Source organism: Spermophilus citellus (genome assembly GCF_964194105.1).
Source record: "Spermophilus citellus genome assembly, chromosome: 19".
Lineage (NCBI taxonomy): Eukaryota > Metazoa > Chordata > Mammalia > Rodentia > Sciuridae > Spermophilus > Spermophilus citellus.
In genome coordinates this window covers 16,097,365-16,118,624 of record NC_138201.1, presented here as the reverse complement: position 1 = coordinate 16,118,624, position 21,260 = coordinate 16,097,365, and the positions used below count along the sequence as shown (strand labels likewise).

General features: G+C 47.1%; 1 protein-coding gene across 1 annotated transcript in view; it reads right to left on the bottom strand.

The window, feature by feature from the left end:
• SLC6A11 (solute carrier family 6 member 11) overlaps nucleotides 1-21,260 on the bottom strand; it is a 130,610-nt gene that overhangs the window by 93,488 nt on the left and 15,862 nt on the right. Inside the window, exon 5 of the mRNA XM_081275958.1 lies at nucleotides 6,266-6,398. Within this exon, the coding sequence (XP_081132084.1) occupies nucleotides 6,266-6,398 (133 nt within the window). The remainder of the gene's footprint in view (nucleotides 1-6,265; nucleotides 6,399-21,260) is intronic.

Here is a 21,260-nt window from a genome sequence, read left to right as displayed (position 1 = left end):
GGATAGTTCTGAAATCAATTTTCCCGCAGGAGATACTGGAGAGCTACTGAATGCTCAATGCTTGCTGAATGTGTAAGTGGGTGTGACTTATATTAGTTTCAGGTCTCTGAGACCAGGAAGAGGAGCAGCAGTGGCAGGTGGCAGCAGTGGGAAAGATGACATTGGGTGATCAACAAAACAGGGATACACAGGAAAACCACAAAGATGTCTCCACATTCTGGTCACTTGGTTTCAAATATCCTGAGTGAAAATGAAAGCTGACAAGCCACAATTTAGAAGTTTCCTGTTTCTCAGGACTTAATATATGATTGAAAAAGTTTTTTTTTGTTTTTTTTTTTTGGGGGGGATGGTCCCAGGGATTGAACTCAGGGGCACTTGGCCACTGAGCCATATCCCCAGCCCTATTTTGTATTTTATGTAGAGACAGGTTCTCCCCGAGTTGCTTAGCCCCTAACTTTCGCTGAGGCTGGCTTTGAACTCACAATCCTCCTGCCTCAGTCTCCCAAACCACTGGGATTACAGGCATGTGCCACTGTGCCTGGCTGAGAAAGTATTTTTTTTAAAGTCCATAGGGAATTTATAGAATTTCCAATAGAGTCTAGAAAGTGAAAGAATAGCTATATAGCACTAAAACTGCAGCTATTTTACTGGGGCAGGCAGCACATGCCTATAACCTCAGCGGTTTAGGAGGCTGAGACAAGAGGATCGTGAGTTCAAAGCCAACCTCAGTAAAGGTGAGGTGCTAAGCAACTCAGTGAAACCCTGTCTCTAAATAAAATACAAAAGAGGGCTGGGGATGTGGCTCAATGGCTGAGTGCCCCTGACTTCAATCTCCAGTATCACAAAAGAAAAAAGAAAGAAAAAAAGATTAATAAGTGCCTCCCGTGTGCTCAGAACTACCAGGGACATGTTACCTCGAATGTGCACATTCCTCCCTTGCTGGAGGTGCAGACCAATGGAAGACCTTAATTAGGGAAGGCAGTCACACCCAGGTTTGAATCTTACCTCTGCCCCTTGCAAGCAGGTAGCCTTGGGCAAACTTCACCACACTCTCTGAGCCTCCACTTCTATAAAACAGGGTTTCTACTGAAGGAAACTTAGATGCCTCCCGGCTCTGACATGCAATATGGCAATATTATGGGAGACAATTCTCTGCCATTAGAATCCCCAGGTTTTTACAATCTGCTTGGCTTAGCTGTTGTATTTTTTAATGCCAGCACTATCTGCATTAGGAATGGTTTCCTGGTTGTGTCCTGCCCTAGAGGGCTGTAGGCTTTGTAGGGACCAGATCAACCACTGTCTTCACCACGGTATCCCCCACCTCCCCCACAGAGCTAGAAGCATGGGTGGAACTCAGGCTTTCTATGTGGGTTTACACAGCGACAGGTACAGAGCAGGCTCCTTGCGGTGCACTTAAGCTGGGACCTTTGAATACCTCTCTGGCTCCAAGGAGGTTCTCTAAGACTATGGATCGCTCTTCTGACTCTGGGGCAGTCTGGAACACTAGCCTCTGTGATGTTAGTTGTCTCCGGGGGGGAGATGCTGATGCCAGCAAAGCCTCTGTGGTCCATGCATTGACGACCCTGCTACAGAGCACTGCTGGGACTTCACTTGGGGTGTTCCTACACCTGTTAATGTGTAACTTGATCCCAAATCTGTCGGCTGAAAGGCCGGATTTATGATGTCTACCTCCTGAGCACAGGAAGTGCTGGCTGCATTGGGCTGAAGCTGGAGGGCACTAGGAACCAATGCATGGATTCTACCCCAGTCTTCTGCTTCCCACCAGAGTGTCCTTGAGCCAGTTACTTAATCCCTTAAATGAACGTTTATGATACACAGAAATTTCTGCTGAGGTCTGACCACGGGAAGCAGGCTGGACCCTCCAGGGAGGAGACGAAGATGGAATGGCAACTCAGTTACCACCTGGATGATACCAGGGGAATGGATCTGTCCCTCCTTTACAGCTCCATGAAAGTGGCTCTGCTTAGGGTCCCGTGGTCGGGGGCCATGGGCCACTCTGCCTGCTTTGGAAGTCTCAGATGACCCAGTGTTTTATTTTTAGCTGTTTTTGTACAGAACCCAAAAGACCTTTGGACACTGGGCTTATCTCCAAGGTGAAGCAAGTAATAAACAGAAACAAATGTGCCACATCGTCCTCTGAAGAGTTCACTTGATGATTCAGGGACTCCTGGACCCCTCTTCAACTGTCAAGACATGACCCACTGGACCTCATCATTTATAAAGTGCTGAGGGTCTAGGCTCCTGTTTCTGGCCCGACACTATGTGACCTTGGACTAGTCCCTTCCCCTTTCTGACCCTCAGTGTGTTCATGCATAAAATAAGGGAACAGGTAGACCGGATGGTTTCTAAGGAATTTCACAGCTCTGGAAAACCACATTTCATCCTGGATGCTAATGCTGGCCTTGGGTGTGGGACATGTAGCAATCTATGAAACCCAGCCTTCAAGAAGATCCTTGGCTATGGCATTAGAGCAGATTATGCTAAGTGAAGCTAGCCAATCCTTAAAAAACAAATGCCAAATGACTGCTTTGATATAAGGGGAGTAACCAAGGTCAGGGTAGGGACGAAGAGCTTGAGAAGAAGATTAACATTAAACAGGGATGATAGGCGGGAGGGAAAGTGAGAGGTAAGGGAAATTGCATGGAATTGGAAGGTGAGCCTCAGGGTTATACACAACTACATATAAGAGGAAAGGAGGAGTAGGAGAAAAATTATATAAGTGGAAGAAACGATTTATAGTAGAGGGGATGGAGAGAGAGAAGGGGAGGGGAGGGGAGGGGAGGGGAGGGGAGGGGAGGGGAGGGGAGGGGGGACAGTGGAGAATGGGATAGACAGCAGAATATATCAGTCACCAGAAAGGCAATTTGTAAATCAATGGAAATGTAACTGATGTGACACAGCAATCTGTATACGGGGTAAAAATGGGAGTTCATAACCCACTTGAATCAATCTGTGAAATATGGTATATTAAGAACTATGTAATGTTTTGAACAACCAACAATAAAATAATTAAAAAAAAAAAGAAGATCCTTGGCTGATTAGATTTCAGCATTTCCCTTAAAAGTACCATTTAGATACTGCAACCAATAATCATAGAGAACCTATGATATGTTCAGCTATCTCATTAATCGCCACTTTCTAACCAGCCCACAGGAAAATCATTAATTATACCCACATTACAGAGGGCAGCGTAACAATGACATACCCAGAATATGAGCTGTGTAGTCACCAATGCTTGGATTTTCATCCCAATCTTCTGCTTCCTACTGGAGGGTCCTTGAGCAAGTTACCTAATTCCTTCAAGCCTCAGTTTCCTCGTCCATAAAATGGACACGCTAATAGCTCCTGCCTCACATGGTTGTTCCACATGCCTGAGTGGCACAGGCATGTGAGACAGGATGAAATACTCAATAAATAATTAACTATTTGGGGCAGGGGTTGAGGCTCAGCGGTAGAGCGCTCGCCTAGTGTGTGCGAGACCTGGGTCCGATCCTCAGCACCACATAAAAATAAATACATAAATAAAATAAAAGTATTGTGTCCAACTACAACTAAAAAATTTAAAAAACAATAATTAACTATTTACTGTGGATCATTGTCACTACTGCTACCGTTACCACTTCTACTGGAGATGAGAAAACGGAGGCTCGGGAAGATGTGTGTAGGGTGATCACTCAAAACAACACAAGGTTCCCACGCCAATCAAGAGCCCAAGAGAGGCAAGGATCGGGTAGCTTTGTGGTCAGTGCTGAGGTGCAGAGATGCCATACCACTATTTCCAGGCTGCTTAATGGCTCCTATCCTCTGGCTGTCCACCTACAGAGACGTCAACGACTTCCCCCACTGGGGAGGTGTGATGCACTAACATAGAAGGAAGACACCTAGCAGAATGCCAAGTGTATAAAAGACAGGATGAATGGTTATTTCCTTGCCTTCCCCACAAGCCTCTTTGGAAATCTCCTAGACCAAAGCCTGCCTGCCTTTCTTGGAAACCCCAGTTCTCACACTGTAATTCTCCATCGCTTGGGCTCTGTCACCCAGCCAGGGGTCATGTGGCCCCACCATGATACTGAGCTTTCTCCTGAGGGTTGGGTGGAAACAGATTCTACTGTGACCCAAGAGATGGAGGCCACATGCGGGCACAGCCGGTGTACCAAAACTTCATCCAAGAAGCCCTTCTCCTGACCACATAAAGTCCCGCAAGGCCCCAAAGGTCTCCACATCGATTCCCAAGAAGTGGTGGCCGTGGAAGCCATGGTAACAATACTTCTTCCCTTCTCTTTGCCACCACAGGCACGTCCACGTGTTACCTGGGTGAGACTTCAGCTGTGCTGTACTCGATTTTGGATACACCATGAATAATGCTAAATGTGTGGTAGATACTCAGAAACTACTTCTCTTGAATGAATGTTTTATCTTTACACAACAAAAAATTTACAAGCCCCCATTTAATCCGTATCAACTATGAGTCACACACACTGCTAAGCACTCAATGGCACATCCTCGCAGTTGACTCTCACTCAGCGCGCTCTCTTGCCCATCTCGCTGCTTAGAAAGGGAAATGGAAACTTGGAGAAGTGAACTGATGTGCCCCAGGTCACGGCAAGTGAGTGACAGACCTGGGGTTTGAGTGCTGACTGCAGACCCTGCTTCTTAACCCCTCCACTGGGTCCCCTCTTCTTTGGCCAGAAGAGGCAGCAAAGAGGGGAATGAGGAACAGCCTGGATGCAGACCGAAGTCAAATATTAATGCGACGATTTTATGTTTGGAAAAAGAGGCGAGTCCTTTTGCCTTTATGATACAAGCTACAGAAAGCAAACAGGAGTAGAATCACCGTGGCTGAAGGGACATGCGTGTTCCCGTTCTACTTTCTGTGGTCCCCAGGCACCAGTATGACTAGGTTTAGTAAACTCTCCTTCTTCACATGCTGCTCTGTTCTCCTAGCCTCCCCCCACAGGCCAGCCTACCTCTAACGTTCCAGTAGTTTCCCCTTCATCCTACCCACCCCTGTAGGAATAAAGCAGACCCATCTTTTGCATAAGGGCCCCAAGTGGTTAAGTTCCCATTTCCTTGAAGGCTTTATCTTCAGCCCCCTGCCCCAGCCAAACACTTAGAACCCAGCTTATGAGAAACATGTTTAATCACAACCAGGAGGCCAAGGAGTGATGGGGGCTCACTCAGGCATGCAGAATGCTTCATCTGCCTCTTTTCTGTGATGCAAGAAAGAGGAAACTAACAACTCTGAGACTTAGCCACAGCATCAGGGGCAATAAGGAATGGTGGGGACTGTGGCCATCCAGAACATTCCCAGAAGGAGGAGGCTACTGCTCACTCACCCACACGCTCCTGTGGGTATGCCAAGTCTGGTGTGGCCAAATCTTACTGTCCAAGGGATAAGAGAATCAGAATTTCTATGTGAAATCTCCTAATTTCTAAATGTTGGCATTTAATTCCCTGGGCCCTACCCCTTCTGTTTTTTTTTTTTTGAAGTAAAATACATAACTGAGCTGGATTTTTCCAGGAAATTCACATTTCTAACCTCTGTATTGATCCTTATGGCACATGATATGCTCACTGGCCAAAGGTTTCTGTGCTTCCCTAGAGCTCCTGGCTTTCCCTGTGGTTTAGGTAAGGCTGTGCCTTGGGTGCTGGCCACAGTCCTGTCAGTGGAAGAGCCAAGTTACACGTGTAACTTTCAGGCTAATGTGGTTATGAGCTGGCCGCCTTCTTCCACTTCTCTTTCCCTAATCAGGTGGCAACCCTGGAGGCCACCTGGTGCATGTGGCACAGTGAGGCTGCAAGACAGAAGCTGTTTCTCTTCCCTCCACAGACTGCAGGTGAGAAAGACAGTCTGTCAGTGGCGACGGCCGGCACCCCCTGCCCTGGTGCATGCCTGGAGCTGTGTCTCGATAAAAGAATCAATCCTAGCAGTTTAGCATTTCCCACTTTAACTCCACCTTATCTTATGTGGCTCTCAACTCAAAAAGGATCAGACATTTCACAGATGAGCAAACGGAAGCTCAGAAGGTAAAAATGCACAGCCGTGAGGTGCGTGGAGATACGCAGTGGAGCTAACTCTGGGCTCCGGAGTGGATTTCCAGTCCAGTGCTCTTCCTACCACTCAATTTAAAAGCTGGTATTCACAATCAGAACCCTGAAGAATGTTCCAGGTCAACTGTGAGCTTACACAAGGATGATTCACGCCTTCTACTGCCCATGGTCGTTCAAAGTTGAGAACTCTTACCTTTCCTGTCGACTTGGTCCCCTTCCAGATACAGAAGTAGCAGATGGTCCAGGCTGCCAGGAGACACAAGGCCAGCTCCCAGCGGAGGTTCCCAATGTGCTCGATCCCATCAGAGATGGCCAGGACCCGGCGCCTGCAGAGGGAAGGTAGAGAGTCATGGGGCTGAAGATGGCCCACTGCGGTCCACGTGCTCCAAAGCTAAGCCTGAAGGGAAGGGATGCACCCACCCCTGCCATTCGCCAAGCATCCTCTCTAAGCCAAACCCTGGGCTGGGCCTGGGTGTCTCAAAGTAATGAGAATTAGCCCCTTGCCTCTATGAATCCTCTCTCCTGGGGGCAAAAAGATGTGGCACAGGGGGTTAGGGAAGACCAGAGCCACCTATCTTGAGGATGCCTGGGAGATCATGTTACCATCCACAACATTCCATATCCCTAAGGGAAGACTGCATACCCCCATCCTGACAAACTCAAGGTTAACCACAGGATTTGCTTCAGGCAGGTAGCATGGTTCACCAGCCTCCCTTTCCCTTGTTATCATTATTGAAACATTGAAAAGTGTCAAGACACAGCCTCAAGAAGCCTGAGTCCCTGAAGAAGAACCTGAGCTCTCATGCCATCCCAAGTCACAGATGGAATAGGCAAGAATTAAACTTTTTTGTTTTAAGCTATGTTGCTCTCTGAGCACTTGTTACTGCAGCAAAAACCATCCCATCCTGACTGCTTCAGGGAGTTTGGAAATGTTCCTGACAGAAGTGATGTGTGAACCCCTTTTTGAAAGATGAGTGGAACTGAGACAACAGAAAGAGGGAATTCATATTGTTTTAGGTCAAGGAAATGGGCTGAACTCAACTCAGAAGAAGGGGCGGGTGCACTTCGGGAACTGAAAGCTGGGTGTGCAGAGTGGGAGAGAGGAAATAGTAGGAAGGGTTAAAAGGGAAGGTATACCTGGAGCCTTTGATATCATGCCATAGGTTAAGGGTATCCCAGAGGGCCCAGGCCACAAGACAGTGGGGACCTGGGTGTGCTGGGCGAATGTCTCCAACCACAGCCTTCCCTTGGAACCCATCAGTTCTTCAGAGTCAACACAGGCCTGGCTCCCAGAGCCCACGCCTGGGTTTGTGTTTCTTTAAAGTCAAACGCGCCACGCTCCATATTGTGCAGAGCCGTGGCACCAACACAAACCCCCCCTAAACTTGCTCCACGAACCCCATTCTGGCTGCCAAACCACCCCCCACCAGTCTGTGCCAGTCGGCTCGGTGCTCTGAGAATGTCCTCTGAGAAAGGAGCTCCCATCCCACCAAGCATGAAAGCAGCCCTCAGTGTCTGTCTCCCTGGGAATCCGCTCCGGGCCTGATTCTGCATTAATTACTCAATGACACCAATTAGCACTGGTCGGCAGGCTTCCTCCAGCCCCAACCCCCACGGGAGAAATCAGGCAGGCCCCCAAACAAAATCAGACTGTGTGCAGAATCAGAGTTACTAGAAAGGAAACCAGCTTTTTGGATCAGGAGAAGCGGGAGCAGCCGTTTCGATACACCTTTACTGAGCACCTACTATGTGCCAGGCACACTATTAGATACCGAGGATTAAAGGTAAGCATGATATGACTTTGACACTCTACTAGAAGAAGCTGGATAGAAAAGAAGCTCAAGCTACTACTTCTTCTAAGAAAGAAGCCGATCACTTATGATAATGACCTTTACTTGATTTGCTTCTTTTGTGTTAGCTCTCCTGCTTGATTTGATTTAAAAATGTTAGGCATTATTATAGAAGAGGATTTTAAGAGAATCCATGTTATAACAGTAGCATATCCCAGTACAGGGTCCTTAGATTACTTGTCAGAAATACATTCTTGAGCCCTACCCCAGACCCATGGAACCCCAATCTTTGCAGAATGGCTTCCAGTAAGCTACAAACCCAGTTTCTAAACCACAATGAGGTTTGAGCACCATAGAGGGAGATTTCCTGCTCATAACGGAATGAGCTACAAATGCCATCCAAGTGGTTTTTTTTTTTTTTAAATAAAGGGAAATTGGGAAGGAAGCATCTATTTTCTTCCTCTTCTGGTTCAGTTGCATTTATTTTTCAAAGTGTGGCTCAATATCTTCCTCCAGGAAACTTTCCCAGACCCCCTGAAGTAGTCAGGATAGGTTGGATTATGCTGCAGCAACAAGAACTCCCAAACATCTCAGTAGTATAAAACAACAAAGTTTATTTCTTGCTCACACTATAAGGATCCTTTGAGAGGTTACTGCAGGGATAGACTTTCTCCCTAGAAATAGACTCTTCTGAGATTCTTTAGGGAATTTGAGGATACCCATCAACTCTCTTGTCCCCAGATTAGGAGGCTCATAGCTGACGTATATGTACTGCCTTACATATAGTCACCCAAAGCAATCCCAGTGACAGCCCATCAGGTGGTGAGTAAGAAGGTATAACCAGAGTAACGAGGAAACTGGGTCACGGCAGATGGTAGTAACCTGAGTGTGACTCTCACCCCCGACTCAGAACTTTTCATGAAAGACATATTTACAGGGCCTTCATAGCTAGCAGGGGCACATGCACACAAATTCATGCATTTTTTAAATATATAACTTTACTATTTTTTATGTGGTCCTGAGGATCGAACCCAGTGTCTCAAGTGTGCTAGGCGAACGCTCTACCACTGAGCCACCACCCCGCCCCATCCATGCATACTTTGATATGCTTGTCTTCTGAACCGGAGACACGAATATTAAAACTGCAGAGCGATGGAGTGAGACAGGATGGGCAGCGCTGCCAGGAGGGAGCTGGCTTCGGTCCCCTCTCTTCCACATTCTGGATGCTACCAACTTTTGAGTCCTGCAGTCTGCCCTGGTGCCCTCTCATGTAACTGAACAACCTCATTGTCAGAACGGGAAGCAGAGTACTGAAAGCCACGGAGGATGAATTTACTGATACTGATTTTCACCAGGAATGGACCTTCAGTTTCCAGAAAAAAAAAAGCGGGGCTCAGCAGCCAGTTCTCGGCCTGCTGGGTTGTTTTGAAACCCACAGGGCAGCCTTTGAGAGTGTGGGGGCTGGGACAATCAACTCTGAGACTTGGGGGAAGGCACAGCTCTTCCTGGGAAAAAGTTTTCTTAATGACCCTCCCTGATGAAGCCCTGGGACAGAAGAGAGGTCTGAATAAGGAAGAATTCACTGCCAACATTCTGATCAGCAAGGGCCCAGGAACGAACCTCCCAACAGCATTCACGATGTAGGAAATGCTGATGATGAGCTGGGCCTCTCCAGGGGGATTCATGTATGCAAATAATATTTATTGCATATCTATTATATGCCAGGCACTACAACATATTCTTCCTAAAGCACCTTTTTTAGGTCATAGCAACGTATTTCTGGAGATTTCCACCCAGATGCTAAAATCAGAGTTTGGAGGTATAGTGTCCAGGCACCTCCAGCCCTTGGCACAAGCAGAGACACGCTGGGTTCAAATCCCAGCTCTGCATCTTGCTTGTTGCTCTACCTTAGGTAGGTGACATCACCTGTCTGGTCTTAGCTTCCTCATCTGTAAAATGGGAATAAGGATGTCTACCTTCAATGGCTCTCCAAGCATACATGAATCTAACCCACCCCTGTCCCTGAGACTGGTTCAAAAGCCATTGCCATCTCAAGGATGGGAAAATGGGGTGCAGACTGGTTAAGGAACTTGACCGAAGTCACATCAGGAGCATGCAACAGGGCTTGGACTAGAGTCCAGGGGTTCTGTCTGCAGAGCCCACACTTTTTGCCCCCGGTTCCTCCTAACCCTGGAATCACTCACTGCCTTCCTCATTCTTTATAGACTAAAGCTACTGTCCATGCACATCACAAAGCTATCTTATAGGTCTCTGCGCGCCAGACAAAAAGAGTGTATAGCACTAGCCATTCATACAGGTATTAATTTATTCAAGTAATTCTTATGAAAGTGCCATCAAGCACACCAGGTTCTGTGCCAAGTCCGGAGGTCCTGAAAGAGCTCAAGGCCTAATGGGAAAGGCAGAGAAGGAGCAGTCAGAGCACACAGCTCGGAGAGGTGAGGGTGGTGAAGCCCGAGGCAAGGCAGGGGACCCTCTCTGAGGATTGAGGGCAGTATCAGAGTTTTGGGGGATGGGGCTGGGTCCTTCAAAGTAGGAGGAAAGTTAGCAAAGAAGGTGGGGGCACTTGGGGCAGAAAGGCCACCAAGGGCAAAAGCTGGGAAGCTGCAGAGAAAGCTCTGTGAGGCCAGGGAAGGGCATGGTGTCTCTGGTCAGTCGGTGCAGCCAAGTTGGGGTGACAAGTGGCACAAGGATGAGGTACAGTGTAGGCCTTGCTGAGCGGCTGGGGCTGCATCCTGAGGATGGAGGAAGCCTAGAAAGGTCTAAATGGGGACAAGACCCCACCAGATGTATGTTTCAGGAAATCTTCTTTGGCTGTAGCAGGAAGAATGGGAAGGAAGGGTGGGGCAGGGCAGGGGGCCTAGTGCAGAGGATTTTGCCTTCAGGCAATTAATGGGGAGGGTCTGGGTCCAGGAATGGGAAAGGTACTGGAGAGAAATGAATGGGTTTGAATGTGGTGGAGTCAGAAAGTGACTGCTTGGCATGGTGGGTAGCAGAGGAAGAGGGCTGGGCTGGCACCAGGTTCCCGCTGTGGATGCCTGGACAGATGAGGAGGGCGGGTCATCATCTGAGCAGGTGAAAGGCAGCAAACAGGGTGAAGCAGAAGGTGATAAATGGCCAATTGTTAAGACAAAATGATTCTGAGGTGAGGGTGGGGCAGGGGGTCCACCAGGTCAATGCAACACCCAGAGGCAAAGTTTTGATGAGAGAGGCAGGGAGGACATTCACACTTGAGGACCCTGAGAGCTGGGGAAGGGGAGGAGATAGGTCCTGCACCTGAGTCCTCAGAATCCCGACATTCGAGGGTACAGAGAGGAATGGAGGAGCCCTTGAAGGAGGCCAAGAGTGAGTGGGCAGAGAGCCAGAGGGGTGACCATACGAGGGGTGCCCCCAGAGGCAAAGGAAGATGGAGTCTCCTGGGGTCAATCAGCTCAGTGCCAAATGCCCTGATGCAGCCTAGGGAGGGACGGGAGAAGGGCCTGGTGGGGGAGACTGGGTGGGGAGCAGATAGGAGGGGGGGACCTTAAGTGAGGTGGCTCTTTTAGGAAGTTTAGCTCTGACAGGAAACTACAGGGGCCATGGGGTTCCCAGCCTGTCTTAGCCATGCTTGTTTTCGGGTTGGAGTGACCGGGATGGTACATGGGGAGGGAGAAGTTTCCAGAAGGGAATGAGGATGAGAGAGGAAGAAAGCGGGTAATGGCTTTAAGATGCGGCAGAGAAAGAATCCACAGGTGGAGGAGTTAGGGGTGGAGACATCCTTTCCACAGGGCTGAGAGGGAGGGAAGGAGCGGGGGAAACCAAGAGGTGAACTAAAAGCAAACCGAATGCGTCCACATTAAGAGATGGGGGAAGGAACCAAATAGAAAGGAGCTGGCAGTGGAGGGTGCTATGGGAGAGGCTCCCATCCCCCTTTGCTGGGTCCTCACAGCCACTAACTGCTGCTAGGGGATCATCACAGTCAGCTCTGTCTCTGCAGGGCACTGGTTCCAGGAACCCTGCAGATACCAGGTCCACGACCGCTAGAGACCCTTATAAAGGATGGCACAGTATTCGCACATAACCTGTGCACATCCTCCTGTGTACTTGAAGTCATTTCTAGATTACCGCCACTGCCCAAGAAGATACAAGTGATACGCAAATAGTTAATGCACTGTATTGTTTAGGCAATGTTGGGTGCAGAGCAGGCTGAACTGTGTTGTCTGCAGGGCAGGCTGAACAGATGTTGGCTGCAAGATAGCCCACGCACTCAAACCCTCTCTATCTGGTCCTTTATCACCTGTTTGCCTCAAGTCTGAACATTCAACCCCGTTCAAGGCTGAACACTTAATGCCCCCTTGGGCCAACAAGGCAGCTTGCAGACCCAGAGGCCCCATTAGATTTGGGCTATAAAAACTCCCTCCTGCCAGGCCCCCCTCTCTCTTGCTCTCTTTCTCTCTCTTGCTCTCTTTGTCTTTCTTGCGTGCTCTGTCTCTCTCTTGCTCTTGCTCTCTCCCTCTTCATCTCTCCTCTCCTCTCCTCTCCTCTTCTCTCCCCCCCCCTCTCCTTCTTTCCTTCTTTCCTTTCTCTTTGTTGCACTGCTTCAATAAAGATCTTTTGGTTGCTCCGAGTGTTGTGGTCACTTTTCTTTCAGGCAATGCCAAGGGGGAAAAAACAGATCTGACAGGTATAATTTTTTCTGAATATTTTCAATCCATGCTTGGTTGAATCCTGGGGGTTCAGAACCCATGGAGGACCGACTACTGACCCCTTTTATATATTGAGAAACTGAAGCCCAGGGAGGTGAAGCCAATTGCCCAGCCTGCCCGAGTCAGAATTTGGAACCAAGTTCTTTTCTGATGCCGACACACCTGCTTCCCTCCTGGTGTCTCACATACACAGAGGGGCGGGCTCTGGGGAGAGGAAAAGTGCCTCCCAGAGCAGCCAGGGCTGGTGTGACCAGAGACAGCCAAGCTGGAGAACAGCATGGGCCCCTCCCTCCAGCTGGGAGCCTGGGAGAGGCCCTGCGGGAACAGCTCCCAGCCCAGCCTGGGGAGGCCTCATCTTCATGCCCTGCACGGAGCCCACAAACAGATCACCTTTCTTTAACCTGCCATGGAGGAAAGTGCTGCCAGGGACGTAGAGACTGCCCTAAAAGCTGGCATGGAGGCGAAGCTATAAATAGCTTTGCTTGGTCTCCCAAAGCAACCAACGCACCAACAAAAAAAGGCCCATCACCAAAACAAGTGTGCTTTTCCTGCCCCTGGTGGGGAGGGGGAGCCGCCTTGGGGATTCTGCTCACAGTTTTCAGTGCAGAGAGAAGGGCAGTTCCCCCAGTTCTTCCCGTGCATGGGGGCAGGGGGACTCCTATAATGTCCACAGCACAGGGCCCGAAACCAAGCTGGGGATGCAGATAGAGCAAGGCCCCTTCTCGGCATGAATTTTAGGGCTTGACATCATGCATTCCTTGTGTGGACACTTACTGAGTGACACCTATATGATGAGCACCCCTAAGCATCATAACTACAGGGACGAATGAGCATGCTGCTTTGCCCTCGGGGAGATTATTATACATGGGTCACAAGACTCCACGGGCAGTGACAGCTGCCATGTCCCACCTGCCCACTAGGGCCTGGCATACCAAGTGCAGAAGGTCATTTCACCTTCCTAGCATCTTCTGAGGGGAAGGCAACTCTTCTTCCTATTTTATGGATAAGAAAACTGTGGCTTAGGAGAGGTGACATGTCCAGGAAGGCAGAGACAGAACAGGGAGCCACATATGTTGAATTCCAGTGACAGTTCAGAACCTCCACCTTATCTTGGGAGAGATGGACCAGAATTGTATCCTTGTGAATAGAGTCAGGACCTCTGGGAGCCAAAGAGCAGAACTGAGAACCTAAATTGGCCTGAGGAGTCTGAAGTAACCTATCCAATTTCTTCTATCCTTGCAGAAACCTGAGAGTGGTGACATATCCAGTGACTTGGGAGGCTGAGGCAAGAGGATAGTAAGTTTGAGGCAAGCCTCAGCAACTAAATGAAGCCCAAAGCAATAGAGTGGGACCCTCAAAATAAAAAATAAACAGGGCTGGGGATGGAGCTCAGTGGTAAAGTGCCCCTGGGTTCAATCGCCAGTACCCCACCCCCACCCCCCCAAAAAAAAAGAAAGAAGAAAAAAGAAAAGAAACCCTCCTCTTTGGCCACATAAGTCCCTATCAGTCCCCAGCACCTCTTCACTTTCCAGCATTCAATTTGCTGGTCTCTTAACAGGGAATGTCCTTCCTGGTTCTCCCAAGCCATCAAAATTCTATCCATCCCACAAGCACCTCACCAGGTGCTTCCTTGGTCCCAGACATAGTATCAAGTCAATCCACAGGTGAAGTGGACTCTTCCCTATGCATCAGGCACTCCCAGGCCAGAGTTCAGTAAGCTTCCTCTATAAAGGACCAGACAGTACATACTTCAGGCTTTGCAGGCCACACAGTCCCTCTCTAACCATTCAGCTCTGTCCCTAAAGAGTGAGGGCAACCACTGGCAATTTGTAAAAGCAGAGGTGTGGCTGTCTTCCAATAAAACTTTATTTACAAAGAACACAGCAGCAGATGGGAATTGGAAGATAATTTGCTGACCCCTGACCTCGGCTAAAGATTCCTAAAGAACACACATCCTCCCAGATGTCATGACAACATTATTGTTAATAGCCCAAGGTGGGAGCCACCCAAATGTCCATCAACTGATGAATGGGTAAATAGCATGACATATTCATGCAATGGAATTTTATCTAACTACAAAAAAGAATAAAGTACAGGTTGAGCATCCCTAATCTCAAATCCAAAATGCTCCGAAATCTGAAATTTTTTGTGTGTTGACATGACAACATGAGTAGAAAATTCCATACCTGACTTCATGGGACAGGTAACAATAAAAAACCACAGACACACTCAAAGTATTGTCTAAAATTACCTTGACATTATGTGTACAAGGTGTCTCTTAAACACAAATTAATTTTGTGCTTAGACTTGGGACCTATCCTCAAGATATCACAGAATGCATATGCAAATATTCTACTATCTGTAATCTGAAACATTTCTGGTCTCGGGTACTGCAGGTAAGGGGCATCTGTACTGATCCATGCATGCCATAGGTTTCATGGATAAACCTTGGAGCTACCATGCTTCATGATAGAAGCCAATCATGAAAGACCACAAGTTATATGATTCCCTTTGTATATAATATCTAGACTAAGCAAGTCCACAAGCAAGAGACATAAAGTGGATGAGTAGTTGCTTGAAAGTAGGAATGAACTGTAAATGAGTGTGAGAAGTCCTATTTGGGTGACACTTGTACTGTGATGGCATCACCCCCGGTAAATTTACTAAAAATGATTGAACTGTATACTTAAAAGGTGTATCTTTTATGGCATGTAAATCATTCCTTAATAAACCTATTAAAAACTTATTAAGAAAGATACACCCTCCCAGCATGTTTCCACTTTTTCCAAAACAATAAAGTAGCTCCACTCCCCATTATTCAAGGCTTTAGTTACCTGTGGTCAACCATAGTCAGAAAATATTAAATGAATTCTAGAAATAAACAATTTGTAGGTGTCTCATTGCAAAGGATCCTGAACACAGTGATGAAATACTGCACTGTCCCACTTTCCCCCGTCTTTCATCCTTTTTACAAAGTATCCACAGTGTATATGCTACCTGTCGTCACTTAGCAGTTGTCTCAGTTATCAACTCTACTATCCCAGTATCTCAAAACTTGCATTCAACTAGCCCTTATTTTACTTACTAATGACCACAAAGTATGAGAGTAGTGATGCTGGTAATTTTATTACAGCACATTATAATTTTTCTATTTTATTGTTATGGTTGTTAATTGTGTTCTGTGACTAATTTGTAAATTAAACTTTAGGATAGGTATGTGTGTATATATGTATAGGAAAAAAATATAGGGTTTGGTACTATCCACAGTTTCAGTTATCTAACCAGGGGTCTCGGAATGTATTCCCCAGGAATAAGAGGGAATTGCTGTGCTTATTAACATCATGCAGAACACATTCTTCAGGATAAAGCACTGGGCACTTTTAATGCCTGCACCCCAGACTCCCCAGCCCAAGTTCAATGCCTGTCCAGCTGCTCCATTGCTTTAGGGTAAGACCCAGGGAAGCAGGAGGGAGGGAGAAAGAGAGACAGAGTCTAGAAGTGGGGCTAATCTGAGCAATAGGAACACAGGGGAAAGCCCCCAAAACTTGTACCTCCTCAGAAGAGGTTCTGGAAGGCAGGGGGCAGAGTATATCGGGGGAAGGCTGAGAAACAGAAGGGGGACTGCCGCAACTTCTGGAACCCAGCACGGGTCATAGCAGCCTATTCCCACAAGTGAAATCTGGATCCCATACAGCAGAAAGGGCCTCGGGCCTGGGATTTCAGGGCCTCGATTCCTGCACTTAATCTCCTCCTCGACAGAACGTAGGTGGCCCAAAAGTCTCTCCCAGACCCCTGGTCCCCAGGTACAGCAGCTCCACATCAATGAATAACCCAGAGTTCAGACAAAGGCAAAACCCCTTTGCCCCACTCAGACCCTCTGAGGTCTCTGTGTGGAGGCTGGCTGAGGGCTATGGTTGGTCACAGCTGGGCAGTGGTCAGGAGAGGCACAGGATATAGGAGGGGGGAGTGGGGTCTGCTGAAGGTCCCCTCTGGTCCGTTCTTCAAGTGTCACCCTCATCTGCCTCAGCTCCAAAATAAAAGTGAGTGTGGGGGTGAGGAGCCTGCACGGACTGAGAGGAGCTCACCAGGCCTAGGGGGGTATATTGTCCACTGCCCCCTAAATGCTGACCTTGGAGTGTGGTAGACAGATTGGCGATCGGATCCCACATGATAAATTCATGAAATTGATAATACCCTAAATTGAAAATGCACCAAATACACCTAAAACTCTTGGGCATCATGGTTGAGCAACATGGTACACTGTAGAGGGTCACTTGTTTCTCCTTGCGGTCGTGGGGCTGGCTGGGAGCTGTGGCTGGCTGCTCTGCCCAGCACTGAGAAGGGATGTGACCACATACTGCTATCCCAACAAAAGGTCCAAATTCAAGATCCAAAAACCCAGTCTACCAAATGCCTATCACTTTCATGCCAGCATAAAGTTGAAAATCTTAACTTGATGCTCAACTTCGGGTCTGTCTATAGCTCTGCTGTTCTAACCAGGAGGGAGTGAAAGTTCAGGACGACTTCTTCAAGGTCCCATTAGGAGGTGGAGGAGTTAAACTGTCCCCAGCTAGAGTGATCCTTCCCTAGCCTGGATGTCTTCTACTACTCAGTGAGCAAGTGTGTGTGTGTGTGTGTGCGCACACATGCATGCGCACACACACACAAATCTGTATAGTTTTATTAAAAATAATCTGAGCTGCTTGGGAGGCTCTGAAGCAGGAGGATGATGAGTTCATGGTTGGCCTCAGCAACTTAGCAAGGTCCTAAGCAACTCAGTGAGAGCCCGTCTCTAAATAAAATATTAAAAAGGGGTGGGGATGTGGCCCAGTGGTTAAGCACCCGTGGGTTCAATCCCAAGTACCAAAAAAAAAAAAAAAAAAATATATATATATATACACATACATACATACATATATATATATATGAAATGAAGATGATGCCATTTCTGAGTTCTTCTGTTCCTGGCCCTGAATTAAAGTCATCGATTCATTAATGCCTCCTGCCACCAGCTGGACTGCTGCAGGGTACACATCACAAGCAAGCATCAATTTACCCCTTGTCCTCACAGCAGATTAGAGTCAGGATGGGTCTCACATTCAGCTCGGCTGGAAGCCACAGTATTCTTTCTAAAATGAGGTTCAAGTCATTGAACCTAAAGGAACACTCTGAAGCCTGAGGAAGACATGACCCAACAGCTGTGTTTGTTTCTGCCACCCACTGGGGCCTTCTGTGAAGCCTTCCTTCTTTCCTCTCTTCCTTTTTCTATCAAATATACTCCCCACCTGCTAAAAAAAAATATCCTTCACAAGCTTTGATGCACTAGGCTGCGGTGAGGGGGCTGCAGAGAGTAGGCACATGCCAATCAAACTCTGTGCCTGTGGAAACACAGGCAGTTGAATGCATCCGGGGCCCAGGTTGGAAGGGCATGCAACAGCAGAGACCCAGGTGGGGATCAGAGGCCAGGTGGAAGTCCTACTGGTGCTCTGGCTCACCATGAGTGGAGCTCTGGATGAGTCCCTTAACCTCTCAGATTCCCTGTGTGGGATGTGGATATAGACAGTGGTGTCATGTCATTCATCTCCTGGGCGGGTAGATTAAAGGAAGAAACATGCCCAGAGGGCTGTGTGCAAGGCTGGGGTACACAGTAGGTGCTTAATAACTAAATGGGACCTCCCTTCCCCCATTGCACCCATCAGGACCTAGAAGGAACCTCAGACAAAACTATCAGTTTAGAAAATAACTCCTTCCCATTATAGAGTGGGAGAAACCCAAGGTGAAAATGGCAATACCTGCCTTGCTGATGTCACAGGCAAAATACCCTAAAGATCAAGATAGTAGGGCTGGGGTTGTGACTCAGCGGTAGAGTACTTGCCTAGCATGTGCGAGGCCCTAGGTTCAATCCTCAGCACCACATAAAAATCAATAAAGATATTGTGTCCATCTACAACTAAAAAATAAATTTTTTTTTTAAAAGAATCGAGATAGTAGTAGTTGTGATGACTACTGCTGCCAAAACAATTATTCCTATTTTGCAGACCAAGACAGTGAGGGGGATTTCAGCAACAAGCCCAAGGTTAATAAGTGGAAAGGATGGAGCTGAAATCCCTGCTGTCTGTCTCCTAGGGCCAAGTCTCTAGTCCCCACACCATGGTACTTGTATATAGCATTGCAACAACTGTGCATCCAGACAGCACCTCTACCTTCAGCAGGGCTTGCAGTGAGGTGCTGAGATTGCATCATCCTCAGAAGCATGAACTAGTCATTCCTGGAGCAGGGGCTCTGGGCCTAGGAACACCCCTGGTGCAGATGACTTAGGGGAGAGGGCTCCCTGTAGGGGCAAGAGAGAGACCTTGGGTTCCCCCTTGGGCCTCCATCTCTCTAGTTTCCTTGGCAGTGGAGGAGTGCTTCATGCTACTTGATGAATGGAAGGCTTGCTCTGGGCTTCTGGGATGGCCACCAGTGGAGGGTCCGGTGGACACAAGGAAGCTGGAATGCTGAACTTTGGCAACGATCCTCCCTACTTCAGCAGCTTGGAAACCGAAATCCTATTGTGTGTTTTTCTTCTCCTTTTACTTAAATATACTTTCCACATTTTCTTCCAAAAAAACAAACAAAAAAAGACAGAAATCACCTTTGCAATAAGGAAACCAAGGATCTGCTGGAGAAACCAGGTCTATGAAAGGGAGCTGGTACAAGAGCTGAATTCAATTTCAGAACAAAGAATTTAAAGAGAGGAGAATGATCCTAAAAGTACAGGCAATGCCAACAGGAAGAGACTCTGAATTGTTAACAGAATGATCTCTTAGGGGGTGGGGTGTGCAGAAATATGTTTATAAGTTATTTATAATCTGTTACATAAATATATACCTTTAGGTATTAATTGCTTATTTCATTTTCTGTTTTTGCAGTTAAACAGTTAACGATTAGAATAAAATGGTCATGATCCCACTCTGGTAACAAAGTGCAGATTTGGGTTTGTTTTGGTGAATCTCCTGTTCTCTTGACTGTATTCAGGGGTCTCAAGTGCTTCACTGGTGGGGACAGAGAGCAAAAGGACCCCTTCTTAAAGAGAAGATGAGCTTCTCTGTGTTCAGGATTAGCACACACAGCAAGAGGCAGGAGAAACTGGAGACGCCTAGGTGTTGTGGGAACCAAAGACGGGCTGGCTTTGGGTTCTGGGTACACGAGCTGGGGCAACCCCTCAGTGCCTCCAAGACTGTGTTTAGTTAAGTGCAAATGGAGATTTCTTCTTCTGCCCACCTCACAGGGCTAACTTAACACTTAAATGAGCCAACGTTAACAAAACTGATTTAATACATAAATGAATACATAAAGATTAGTGGGGTAAAACCTGGGCTGTAAATGGAATTTGTCCCACAAATAGGAGGAATCATTATAATAAATTAAAGCTTATTCTGTAATTCCATAGGTCCTATATTTTTTTCTAGTTGTAGATGGACAGCATACCTTTATTTTATTTGCTTATTTTTATTTGATGCTGAGGATCAAACCCAGTGCCTCACGTGTGCTAGGCAAGCGCTCTGCCACAGCCCTCCTGTGATTTTTTTTATTATAAAATAATCATGTTCCTAGCTTTAGCTTTTAAAAATTCAAACACTACAAAACAGTACAATAAAAAAAAGCAAGACTCTTTCTCTCTCTTGCCATCTCCTCCCTTATCCCCTGGTCCTACTCTCTGGTAATCTGTGAAGAATATCTGGTGCATCCTTCCAGAGATGTCCCATGGGCACAAAGGCATACACGTGTATTTTTATGCATCCCTAATCTGAAAATTCCAAATCTGAAATGCTCCAAAACTTTGTGAGGACGGACATGGTATCAAAAGTGGAAAATTCCACACCTGATCTCATGTGACAGTCACAGTCAAAATGCAGGCATGCTAAAAATACTGTATAAAATTATGTTCGGGCTGTGTAAGATATGTGTGTGAAACAGAAATGAATTTTGTGTTTGGACTTGGGTCCCATTCCCAAGATATCTCATTATGGATGTACAAACAGTCCAAAACCAAAATGAAAAAAAAAAAAGTCCAAAAGACTTCTGCTCACAGGCATTTCATAGGAGAATGCTCAACCTGCATATACAACTTTCTCTACCTCACCTTTTAATTTTAGGAATCATTTCTGTTTTAACACACCTTCTGCCTCATTCTTTTTTTTTTGTAGTTGTTGAATAACTTATCTAATGGATATCATATATATATATATAAAGCCATTTTACACTTCCTTTGTCTTTTTTTTAAAGTACCATAAACAGTGCTGCCATGGACATGCTCAGGATGTACATAATTAATGTGGTCATGTCCCAGAATAAACTTCCACAAGTGGGATTTTGGGGATGAAGCATATGTGCAGCCCAAACGCTGACAGCTATTGCTAACTTGGCTGCTACTTCTGTCTAGGAAAAAAAAAATGGAGTCCAAGCAAATTTGGAGCTTCCCATCTGCCTCTATCAGGAAAAGCCCTCCAAGGACATGCGAAGTTAGAAGGAACCTTATATCAGGTGGGTGGCTACAGAAATGTTAATAAATCAGAGGGACAGGTGCATGCCACAGCCAAGCCAAAGGACTCATCACCCTCCAAGACTGCTTCTGCCCCTGCCTTCTCCAACAGCTGAGGGCCCCAATGCCACCAGCTTCCTTTTTTCTCAGCCTCCTATACCTGGACCACAC